The sequence below is a fragment of the Gambusia affinis genome, linkage group LG05 (assembly GCF_019740435.1).
Source record: "Gambusia affinis linkage group LG05, SWU_Gaff_1.0, whole genome shotgun sequence".
Taxonomy (NCBI): Eukaryota; Metazoa; Chordata; class Actinopteri; order Cyprinodontiformes; family Poeciliidae; genus Gambusia; species Gambusia affinis.
Genome location: NC_057872.1, coordinates 29,297,610 through 29,309,809, shown reverse-complemented (window position 1 = coordinate 29,309,809; position 12,200 = coordinate 29,297,610). Strand labels below are relative to the sequence as shown.

The window sequence follows — 12,200 nt, the reverse complement described above, 5'->3', positions numbered from 1 at the left end:
ACCTCTGGCCTTTACGCATCATTCCCAGTGCTGATGAGGCCTTCTGATTGGCTGAGGCCTGGGAGGAGCCGTGAGGAACCAGAGAGAGGATTCTGGGTAATACTACATGACATGTGTGGGTGTGACGCTGTTGCTAAAGACTCTTTTAGTGCCTTTTTCTGCTTGGTGCTCACCTTTTTCATTACAATGTATTCAGAACACACAGGTGGAGGAAACTGCCTCCTCCAGCGCTGATCCGTTTCACATCAAACTTATTTATGCACTACTTGTCAGATGTCTTATTTTGTGGTAATAAACTTACTTTTATATGGATTTTGGTGCTTATGGGTGAGATTTGTCATTCCTTTGGTTGTTTCATAAGACGCAGTAAATTCAGCTCCATGCATCATGTGAGTGGTGACATTTCAAAGACAGGATGACGTATGAAGTCAGACACCTCCACAAAAGCTTCTTTTTATTCAAATTAAAGACAGCCAGCATCTTTATCTACAGAAAAATCAAGGTCAGACTGAAGGCAGAGAAAAACCACTTCACACATCATTTGACTTTATAACAAACATTCACAGGGAAGAAAAAGAAAATCATCAAACCTGAATCTTTTCTGCCCGATATCTTTCCAGAATCCTAAAAATAATAATGAAAGAAAGAATCCACGTGCTTTTCAAGAAGCAGAGCATGTCAGTCCTCGAGAGAACACCTGCATGCATGAGTGAAAAAACCTCCTTACAGAATCTGCTTTCATCCATTTGCAGGAGAGTCTCTTCAGTTTCAGCAGCTGTGAAAAACACTTCAGCTATCGCTTTTATTGTTTTTAAGGAGACACTTTTATGGGTTTTGTTCTGCTTTCTCCTAACCTCTCCAGTTCGCTGTCAGATTTTAGAACTTGCTCTCCTACTGCACTGCTCCATTTGCATAAAAAAAAAGATCATACTGAGCATTTGAAATGTTTTTGCCAAAAAGCATAAACTGAATGTGTCTCTTTATGCAAGTAAAGAATTATTTTCAGTTTTCTTGAGGTGCACACTCTGGTTGTTTGCGGTTTACTCGTTATAAATGTAATTTGCTTTAAAAACAAACAATTTGCAGTTAAGTTGAACTGCTGTTTGGAACTAGTGATGTTTATCTGAGCTGCATTTTTAGGATCAGTTCAGTTATTTGCACTTTTAAAAAAATAAAAAATAAAAGATACATCCTGACATCTGCATGCATGTTGTGCACCATCCATCGTCTTTGCGGCTCTTTGCACGCCGTTACTGCCACCTGTTGATTACTGGAATCGTAAAATAAAGGAGAAAAAAAACATGCAAACCAATAATAAATGTGTTTGACCATAAACTCCATGAACTCACATGCATTCACCGCATTAAAGTATTTAAAAAAACTAAGCATTTTTACAAATAACGTTTGGTTATTAGGAATGATGCTTGAATTTTAAGAGGCTACAGTGAATATAAGCTACAAAGGAGGATTTTCTCTTACAGTGTACAAACATAACCCAGCAGCTTACAGTTAAACCAGTGTAAACTTTTACTTCTTTCAAACTCTTAAAAAAATATCCCAAAATGTTACTTTGCCTCAGCACCACATAATATACAAAATTACCTAATTTTTACAAATTTGCAATTAGAATAATTACATTAGACTTTCAGATTACATTCACTAACAGAATGGCCTGATTTGGATGTAATTTGGTTTAAATGGAAACCAGTGATGAAGATGTGCTGTAAAATATTTGATTTACAAGAAACTGAGAAGAAAGTAGAAAGTAGCACAAGACAAAGGCCCAATCAGTCAAACCATCTTCATCTCCATCCTACCAGGAAGTGACCTTTGGTGACCTCTGGCTGCTGTCTGATGGATCGAATGATCTTTGAGCAGACATTTCTGTTCAAAGTTCTACACAGAGAAAGAAAACAACTAGGAGACCAAAGGGAAAACTGTTTCTGCCGTTTGCTGAATCACTTCAGGCTCAAACAATCAAAGGGCTTAGTCGTCATGGCTACCTATTCCATCACCTCGGTAACAGCAATCCATGATTTTCCAGTTGGAGGCTTTTTAAAAATTTATATACAGAAAAAAACTAAAATCAAAATCCATAATTTACCAGATTTCTGAGAGCAGGAACCTGATCTTTAGATGCCTGCTGCTTTCTTCCTGTTTTGACTGTCAGACGCTCCAGTAACTGCCAGGAAAAGCTGTGGTGCCACAGACTTGACCTCTCTGTCACTGTTTAAAACCTGCCAGCTCTAACTCCCTCTCATCTCCATCTCTGGTTTGCATTTTCACAAAATTATGTCCAAACTATATATTAACGCATGTGATTAATCTGAAAATGAATGAAGTGTTAATATTGCATAATGCAGATTAATCCAACTACTATTTTGAGGGTTACACCGTTCACAGTAGTGGATTATGGATTTGACTCAGAGAGTTATAAACCACAGGTGAACATTTTCAGTGACAGCAGCAAAGTCAAACATTCACAACTTTCTTGTGTTGGGTTGCTAACCCACATGTCACAAGGTCACGAGCTCGAAATTTCAAATGTGCAAATTACGCCACTGATTAGGCTGGATGAGGAGACGCAACTATCACCTCACTGCACAACTCCCACAGGATATGAAAGGAGAGGGATATTTCTAAATTAGCGTTTAAAACAAAATGTCTTCCTTCAAATCTTCCTGAAGATAAAAACCTGGAAAACTGAGAATCTTCAGGCGTGAAGATTTGGTTTGAGACGATAAAACTATTTTTTGACGGTTTTTGATATGGGCAGTTGTCCAGGGCGGCATCAGAAAGGGACGGGGCACCCAAGAACTAGGAAATAAAACATATCTGTTATCAGCTGAAAACAGAAATGTTCAGAAACCTGAAGATGTTTACTACTTTTTATATTCATGTGTAGTGGAGTAAGTTTCCTTAGTTGCTGTTGAGCACTGGGAGATCTCGTTACCTGCTTTCTGCTACAAAACTCCCCCACAAATAATTAATTAGTTTACTTAGATATTTGCATTTTAACTGATTGTATTGAAGTTAGGCACAGTGATTAATCGTGATTAATCACTGTGTCAGAGTGCGATTAATCTGATTACATTGTTTAATCAACTGACAGCACCAGTCCAAACTGGACTTTGTTTTTTGCGTTTTAAAACTGACTCCCAGCATACCAAGCGTGTTGAAATATTTCCCATAAGCCCCTGAGCCCAGCGTAATCGTGTAGCTCAGCGGACTCTTCAGCACTGGATCGTTCCTCCTCCACAGGCCTCGCACTCCAGCGCCGCCGTCCGGTAAGCCTTCCACACCGTCGGATCCTGAAGACACACGGTTCCTCCTCCACGCTGTTCCTCCGCCTCGTTCCTGTTTATGTCCCCCACACACACCCAGCCGCCGCCTCGCGACCCGTCCCCCGCTGCCCGTGGGCTGACGGCCCACTTGGAGTGGTCCTCCGTGGTCTTGAAGGTGAACGTCTGCCCCGGGTTGATGCTCTTGATGTCCAGGACCTTCCAGCCCAGCGAGCAGTCGGAGGGCAGGATCCCAGTGGAGCGCACCCAGAACTGAACCAGGAGGTCTGATTTGAGGGCGGGCGCCACCCACGAGTGGTAGAGATCTGAGAAAGAGAGAGAGGACAGGTGAGACAACGAACCTGAAGCTTTAGAAATTGCTCCAGCCTATAAAACAGAAGGAGCACCATCATCGAACTTTGCTCCTTTGGCGAAGCTGATGAAGTCGGTGCCGCCTGTTGAGGTCAGAGTCACGCTGCGGTTGGACACAGTTTTCACATGTGGAAACGTCTGAGAGGACAGAAGGTTTTTGTTGCAGACAGCAGCCAGAGCAGGAACGGAGGACGCCAGGGACTCCGGGACGTCACAGTCATACACATTAGGCTGATTGATCTGCAGCTGCTCTCCTGTGGCACAAAACACACTCAAGTCATTGGACTGGACAAAAACATATTGTGAATAATTTAATCAAACTCCAATCCAGAACTGCAGAGCATTCTGGGGGATGTAGGCAGAGGAAAGGTTTTTAGCAGCTCAACCTCTCACAGGCAGCTAAACAAGTTTGTGGCATCAACTAACTCACTCTTTAGTTACCTAGCAACAATCTGTTGAGTGTCCAGGTTGTTATGCAACAGCAGTTTAAGGTTTCACCACCTTGTCTCATAACTGCTTAAAAATAAACACTAACTGTGTCGCAAACTGCGCTGATCTTTGAAAACTAGATGCTTTTTTGTTCCAATTGTAATCTATAGCTATTTGTTCTTTATTTTTTAGATTATTTAGATATTTTTCTTGAATTACTAAATAGTTTTGAGTTATTTTCAAGGTTTATTTGTAGGTTAATATTTTTTTACATTTTTGTTTGGTTTTATTGTTTTTTAAATCGGTTAGGAAGAACTGTGGGCCATTTCTTTAATTACAGGATCTAGTATAATAGCTCTTTGAGATTTCAATTGGCAATATAAAAGACTTTTTTAAATAAAATGGATTATTATTATTATTATTATTATTATTATTATTAATGTGGAGCTTTTTAACAGAGCAGAAGCAGCAGAAAACAATAGCAATTGGAGCTGTATGTGTTGCTTGCCAAACTGTAAAACAACTTTAAACATTAGACAAAACATTCCCACAGTATAAAAGTGGCTGATTGAATTTGGATGCTCGGTTTAATAAACATTTTAATCACCACTAAACTTCCAAACAGGAATATCTGTTGGAACTTCCCTCTAAATGAATGCATTATCCCTAATTCAGATATAAAGGAACTGTGTAAGAACCAAATGGCCGTTTTTGGGAAAGTATTGCATGTTTGGACAGATGAGAGTTCTGGTTTGATCAAACTTTGGTTCAGGCCCAATAGCCTGAGCAAAGCTATAAAACTAGTTGTGCTCGCGAAATAAGATCACTGCAGTAGTGATTAAATTATCAAAGCACAACAGCTTTGCCTTTAATTAAAATAAATTGAGTTTCTCCTAAGTGGTATATTGGTTCAGGACAAACTAAATGAAATAAAAAGTTAGGCTTGATTAAATTTGTTACTGAAACTGCACAAGTTTCTGTCAGCTCAACAGTTTTTCACTTATAGGTGGCATCCCTGAGACGATTACAAAGCAAATTCCAATAGCAGCAGAGCAGCTTTCTGCATTTATGTGTACATGAAATGCTGCAGGTGCTGATAAAAACAAAGCTCTGCCTCTGCTGTTTGACCAGATGCCCTCTGCCTGTGTGTCCACGTTTTCCCCGGACGCCCAGAACATCTCAGCTGGAGAGGCGAGGACGTGATGAAACAAATCCCTGCCGCAGCGTGAGGGCCTCGATCTCTATGGTTACACACCTCCGTCTAATTACATTATCCCCAGCTCTGCCATAGCAACTGTGCCAACGTCTGAGTCTGCCAGCGATCTGCGGCGGCGGCTGAGTGACACGGAGACAACACCTGTTTACACTGATTATGCTGTTGTGTCATTACCTGACCAGAATGCTAAACACAACATAATAAATCCTTTACTAAAAGCAGCAGCTTTTAAGGAACTACATTAGCATATTATTTAAATAAAGCTGGCAAACATATAATTTTTGTATTGCTCCTTAAGAGATTTCTCTTTGAAATATTTAAATAAAAAACATTTCTTCCTGCTAAAACACTTGCTCAGACATCAGCAGTCTAATAAAGTTAAGGATTGACCCAGTTTTTCCTGACACATTTAGCTAAGAATCCAATCTAAATTCAATCTTCAGACTTTTTAGGCCTGTTTCAAAAATGTTAATGTTATCTCCCAGATATGATGAGTTTCCCTGAACGTTGCATAAAACTATGAAAAGTTTTATTTTACAGAAATAGACTTATGTTTACACTGGCATTTTTAGAGAGTGGAAAACAATATAAGATAAGCATTACAGTCTGGTGTTCAGCAGCAACAACTTCTGATTTCTTTTTAAAGTGTTTCTACTTTGAAACAAACTCAGAGGAAACATGTATCATTATATATTACGAGATGCTTGTGAGAGAAAACAAAATCAAACCTAAATGTTTCTGTCTTTCCCCTCAGCGCTCCTCCTGCTCTCACCATCTGAACCGTCATGCATTTAAATGTCCTCCTTTAGCTACGACTTCATTTAGGGGAACAACTTTGCCTCAGAGGACGGACATTGTCTAATGTGAGTTGTGCACAGAGGCATGAAAACTTTAAATACTCTTAGATTTTTTTCCTTCTTCCTCAATAACACCACATCTTGATTTCCTTTTCAAATTGTTCATATCTGTAATATTCTGAATTAAGTGGAAATCCATCTGTGAAATTTCATTTTTAATTTAAGTTTTAAACTACGATGACAGAAAGGATACATCTTGTTTTCTTAAGTTCTCCATATTAATACACATCAGCGTTCTGGGAGGGGCTTAGCATTCCAGCATAAAAGCCTCGACTCCAGTCTTACCGATAGTCTGGAAACGTTCTAGCGGGTAGGTGACGCAGATGAAGTTCTGCCCGTTGTTCACTCCGCTGCTGGGATAGTAAAACTGCCCTTCCTGTCGCTCAGGGGGGAAGTGAGGGGTGCTGTGCACCAACCAAAACCCCTGATTTTTATCCAGCAGAACGACGCCTGAAGGCCAGAGACGATAGAAGTGTTAGCAAATTAGCTTACAGAAAATGAAACAAGAATACATCAGGTGAGGCTCTGTTTTGTACCAGGTGAGACGGTCAGATACTTTATTAGCAGCAGGATATCTCTTCTCCTCATGGGTACCAAATTATGTCCAAACCGGATTATTCCCTGAGGCAGTTTAACTGTTTTCCACTCTGTTTCTGAACACAGGGCGACATTAAGGAGCCTGACCTTTCGTGTGACCTCCCCTGCTCCCGCTGCCTTCAGCCCATCTGCCACCAAACTCCTCAGAAGGCGGCTGGTCGTTGTACAAGATGTAAGCTACCTCCGAATTCTGTGAAAACAAAAATGTTTTCTTTAAATCACCGATTCTAAATTCACACAAAGATTTTGCATGGATCCAAAACTGAAAACAATCAAATAATTTTTCAAAAAATAAAATTTTCTAAGTCTCAAAGGGAATCTCTGCCATGGCCTGACAGCGGACAAGATCTCAGAGTGTGGTCATGTCAACAGCCTCCAGGTCTGACGTTTCCGACCAGCTTAAGATGTGCTTCTGTTGGAGTACACTCGACTGGTTTGCAGCAGAATTTGAATTGTCTGGGACATTTCAGGCATCTCATTATAAGACTCCGGATGTCATTTTTGGATGAGACCCAGAGTTTTCTGGATGAATCATGCATCCCATCTGGCCTTGAAACACCTTAGGAACCTCTATGAAACACCTCTGGGTTTCTCTGTTTGACCTGTTTTCTTCACGGTATGATCTCTGTTGAGCAGAAACCAAAGGATGGACAAACAGGATGAGTTTAAGGAATGAATATTGAACTTTGTGACATTTACCGGCATTAAGAATATTCTGGGATCTCCTTTTGTAACATTAACATTATCAGCAATGTTCTTAAAGAAAATTGTATCATTTTATAAGTAAATGAAGATTTAAAAAAAAAAAATAATCAAATTGTTTTTCCTGGTGGAGGTAGATAGTGCACCAAAACAGTCAGAAACACTTTCTGTTTAATTACAGTACAAAAATAGTAGAAAATTGCATTATAGATTCTTGGAATTGGGTTCTACTGAAAAATATGGCACCATCTAGACTTACTGAAAGAAATCTTTATTGAAGTAGCAAAATCTCTGATTGAATTTACTTTTTTTTAAAAGTACAATTCATTTAGTACAATGGTGTATTTGAGATTTCTCTTTTAAATACAAGAATAAAGTCATAATATTATGGAAATAAATTGTTAGTAGGATAAAGATGAAATATTACCAAAGCAGAAAGATTAGCTGAAAAACATTGTTTCAATGACAGCAAAGCTGTGACAGAGCTATAAAGATCTGATGTCACCATCTTGTCGAGTCCATGTGATTCTTTTTTCGAAATAAACTCGTTTGAACAATCAATTCAAAGTCCTGCTACTGAGAATAACTTGATGCCGATGTGTTAAAAGATTAAGCATTTATTTATTTGTCAAACTGAAACAAAAGTAGAATTTCCCAAGCTGCTCCACATTCCTGATGTTATTATTATTATCATGAGAATTCCCATAAAATTACTTCTTCATTAATATACAACCTTATTCTGGTAATATATCTTTATTATTGAATTTTTATGAGTTTGCTCTCATACACTTACAACTTCATACTCATAATATACTTTATTCTTTAAAAGAAATCTTGACCTAGCCCAGACACTGTGTGGCAATTCAAAAACATTTGTTCACTAAGTAAAACAAATTTCTAATTAAGAACATTTTTTTAAATCACAGATGTCACAATTAGTGGCAACCAAGACAATTCCAATAAAATAAGAAGAATGAAGGAGTTTTTAATAACCATCCGTTCTGTTTCCCTTGTGATAAAACACTGACCTCCATGTCTTTTAGCTGTTCTTCAAAATAAAATAAAAAACAGACCATTTAAGTCAGAGGTATTTTAATTTTCATATAGGAGGCAAACAAATCTCCACTGCTAAAGAACTGCAGCAGAGAGTAGCATCTCAGGATCGACAACTCGATGAAAACCATTTATTACTGAGGAGCAAATACAGTATAGGATGTGGTGACATAGCAAAAACAATCTGGGAGATCCATTTTTTTTAAATTAGTAATAGGTTTTGGTATCCATACTGGTCCTGTTAAAAAGACAGAGACTTGTGTCAACAAATAATGTTGTGGGCAATATTTCTTTGGTCATTTATCAGTAAAAACAGCTCAAAGTTATACTTGAAAATATCCTATTTAATTTGATTTTTTCAACCAAGCTCTGATTTAATTGCCATTATGTAGCCTCCACCACAACTAAAACACACCTCAGACATGATGGAGTAAAAGAGAAGAAATAGAAACGACAGGTGCAGAAAGTGTACAGCAAATACCTTACATGAAAAACTTATTCTAAAGTATTATTGCGTCAGTGCAACATAATTTATTTTTGCATCCACTTTCTATGCCACTGCTTTTAGGTCACTCTTTAAATTAGATTAGTTTTTATGAGACTGTTGAGACAGTAAGACCTGAAATATCTGCTGCCTGCGGCCGTTTTTCACTTGCTCCAACCTGAACGTGTGAATATGAAGGAAGTGAAAACTGCTTCATAATTCATTTTTGAAGAATGCTGACCTTCAACTATAGATGTTTTTTTCTAAAGAAAGGGATGTAAAACTCACAATTTTTAGCATCAGCCTCTGATCTGCTGCAGATAAAAAGGAAACCTGATGGAAACCGACCTTTTCCTGTGAGTACAGCTGTCCGACTGTCTGGCCCAAAGCTCCTTTGGTGTCATTCACCGTGACCTTCCCCTCCGTCCATCCTTCACTCCCTTTGTCCAGCAATAAATACGTCTCTCCCTTAAACTCGTGTGTTCTACCACCTTCTTTAGGGAGTTTATACAGGTAAAACCTTGTTTAAACACAAGGGGACAGCAGTGAATTAATACCAGAGAAGCCAAAAGTTACACAATATATTCAACTGTGATTTAAACTCTCAGATTTCTGTGAATTTTAGCAGTGAAATGAATATTTACCAGTCAACAGCATCACCTTGGTCGTTGTAGCAGCTGATTGGAGATGCGTCGCCCCCTGGTGGCGCACACATAATCAGCAGGGACAGGATCAGAAACATCTACGACGAAAAGGAGCATGTTTTCATTGAAAAAAAAACAAAAAACAAAATTATTACATTGTGAAACTAAGCTTTAATATATTTTAAATAAGAAAATAGATTATTGTGATTTTAAACAAAATCCAACACTTCAAAAAGCATTTTGAAATACGAAAATTATTTACAAATTAGTTATTCTTGAGTAGTTTTATAAAAATTATAAGCAGCAAAGTGTTCTTAAATCTGCACTCATAACAGAAAAAATAGTAATGATTACAACAGAATTTCATTAAAAACAGTCATTTAATTTAAAAAACGTCACATTTTCTAATGGAGCAAGTGAAATGGAGCTTAGAATGGAAACAAACAATCCTAAAGTCAATATTTCATCCTACCATCGACACTGTTTACCACTTCCTGGTTTCTCTGGGAGTTTTTCTTATTTCGTTCAGCAAAAAGGGCTTAGAAAGTTTTCCAGGCTTCCCGATACTCCTTGAGTAATGCTGTGGTCTAATTCTTATGTAATCCGATGAGGTTTTTAGTCCATTTCATCCAGGTTTCCCAACTTCTAGATTGACTTCAAGACTGCACCTCTTCCTCAGGATGATTTCTGAATAAGTACAGCAGCAGCAGATTTATTAAGTGAGAGCTGATGCTTCTCTCAGGTCCTGTTTTAGTGCTTTGCAATAGACATGACTTTCGGTTAACAGTTTAAGCCTCACTTCTTCTTTTGATTTGTTAAGATTTTTTTTTCTTCTACCTTCCTCATCTTTACAGGCAAACAAACTGCCCACTAAGCTATAAGATCTCAAATATCTTGGTTGAAGCTGGGCGAAAATAAAATGGAAAACTGCAATTTTCCAAGTTTTCATAGTTTTATTTTTAGTGTGGACACTCTAAAAGTACATGACTAAAACTGTTTACTATTATTATTAATTATTTTAAATAATATTATTCATAAATCAGACTTTAAGAAACAAACTATTATGTAGGAAATAAGCATGTTTAAGCTTAAGCATGAAAAGCAATACATTAAAGTCAAACGTATGTTCTGTATTATAAACTAACATAGCATCTAGCTTTGATTTAAATTAGCAGTTCACAAACTCCTTTAGCTGTAACAACTAATTAAACTACACCGACGCTTTCATTGAAAGTTTTAGTCTCATTTAGTCCGGTTTATACAAACCTCAACTAAGTTCGCTTCACTGCTGTCAATTAAAAAAAGTCTCAAATAATGAGTAAATAGATTCTGTGAAGTCCAAATTTCGTTTCCATCCACATCCTGGTTTCGGTCAGAGCTGCCGCTGTAAACTAATCCCGCGAGGATAGGATAGTGACGTCATCAGAACGCAAACTGAGACCAGAAACAAGCCACAGCGCCAACAAACATTTCTATCAGGAAATTTAAATGCGTCTAAAATTACTGTAGACGCATGCTGAGTACTTTGTCTTACTTCCGTCTTGGTTTATGTTTACTGTTAAGTCCTGTTTTTTTTAATTATTATTATTTCAGAAACCTCTTGGATGGTTCTAATCACATGACCAATCACAAGTTTTCAGGAAGACTCTTTCTATAAATAATATATTTCTATATAACATGCTTTATTTGCTGTATTACCTGAGATGTTGTCATTTTTATAATAATATACTATATTATATTATTAATCCTGCCAGATTCAAAGCAAAATTGTGTAATATTTATTCACATTTTATTTTAAAAAATAGCATGTCAAAAATGATTTATATTTACATCAATAATTAACGGAAAAAGCTGCATTGCTTTTATATTATATTCTTATATTTGCAATTATCCTAATTTTTAGATTTCTGCAAGCCCTTGATGAGATTCAAGTCAGACCTCAGGCTGGACGTCTCCAAAACAGAGATAATGCTTCAAGTCAGAAGAAAACCTAATAGTAAAATTTAATTACTTTAAACCTGAATATGTATTATTTTAGGCTTGACTGTGTTTGTTAAACCGCACCAAGTTGGGACACGGTTTATATTCTATATTCAGTTTTAAATGCTAAGCTATTCAGAGTTTTGATCTTGATATCTTAAGCAGCTCTATTTTTCATATCATGACAATCAAAAAGAGAGAGCTAAATATAACACACATCTGCAGAATGAAGAGATTTCTAAATCAGACAAATTAATCTAAATAAAAGCCATACTGACATGACTGATATTTCTTCTTTGACAAAGTGACCTTTAATCCTCCTGATGAGGAACAAACTGGCTGAATATACACACCCAGCTCTTGGAAGAGCACTTTTTAGCACATTCATCCTAAAAGTGGAACTTAATCAGCTTTTCCTGTTTCATAATATTTGCTGAAATGTGCATCTTTAGATGTGCTGCATGCTCTTCTCCTTTTTCTCTTTTTGCAAGCATTGCAGGTGGTGGTCAGCAATCTGATATCTTGGCCTAAATCTCCTGTTTGAGGAAGTGACACGGTATCCTCTCATCACCTCTGACCTCCCCC

The 12,200-nt window shown here is 37.5% G+C and overlaps 1 protein-coding gene across 3 annotated transcripts; it reads right to left on the bottom strand.

The window, feature by feature from the left end:
• Positions 1 to 435: 435 nt before the first annotated feature.
• Positions 436 to 11,037, bottom strand: dnase2 (deoxyribonuclease II, lysosomal). 3 transcript variants are annotated; one of them, XM_044116600.1, is made up of 8 exons: positions 10,902 to 11,037; positions 10,108 to 10,322; positions 9,636 to 9,733; positions 9,340 to 9,511; positions 6,840 to 6,942; positions 6,441 to 6,605; positions 3,689 to 3,907; positions 436 to 3,607 (listed from the first exon to the last, which is right to left on the bottom strand). In XM_044116600.1, the coding sequence occupies exons 2-8, from the start codon at positions 10,108 to 10,110 to the stop codon at positions 3,234 to 3,236; spliced, it is 1,134 nt and encodes a 377-aa protein (XP_043972535.1). In that variant the 5' UTR covers positions 10,111 to 10,322; positions 10,902 to 11,037; the 3' UTR covers positions 436 to 3,233. The 3 variants fall into 3 exon arrangements, with proteins under 3 accessions (XP_043972535.1, XP_043972536.1, XP_043972534.1); XM_044116601.1 differs by lacking the exon at positions 10,108 to 10,322 and having other exon boundaries at positions 10,902 to 11,021; XM_044116599.1 differs by lacking the exon at positions 10,902 to 11,037 and having other exon boundaries at positions 10,108 to 10,400.
• Positions 11,038 to 12,200: the final 1,163 nt, after the last annotated feature.

Coding starts and splice junctions, on each gene's coding strand:
- dnase2 (XM_044116600.1), bottom strand. Junction 6,606..6,839: donor CAGGGGAGGTCACACGAAAG/GTCAGGCTCCTT, acceptor TCTGGCCTTCAG/GCGTCGTTCTGCTGGATAAA. Junction 3,608..3,688: donor AGGAGCAAAGTTCGATGATG/GTGCTCCTTCTG, acceptor TCTCTTTCTCAG/ATCTCTACCACTCGTGGGTG.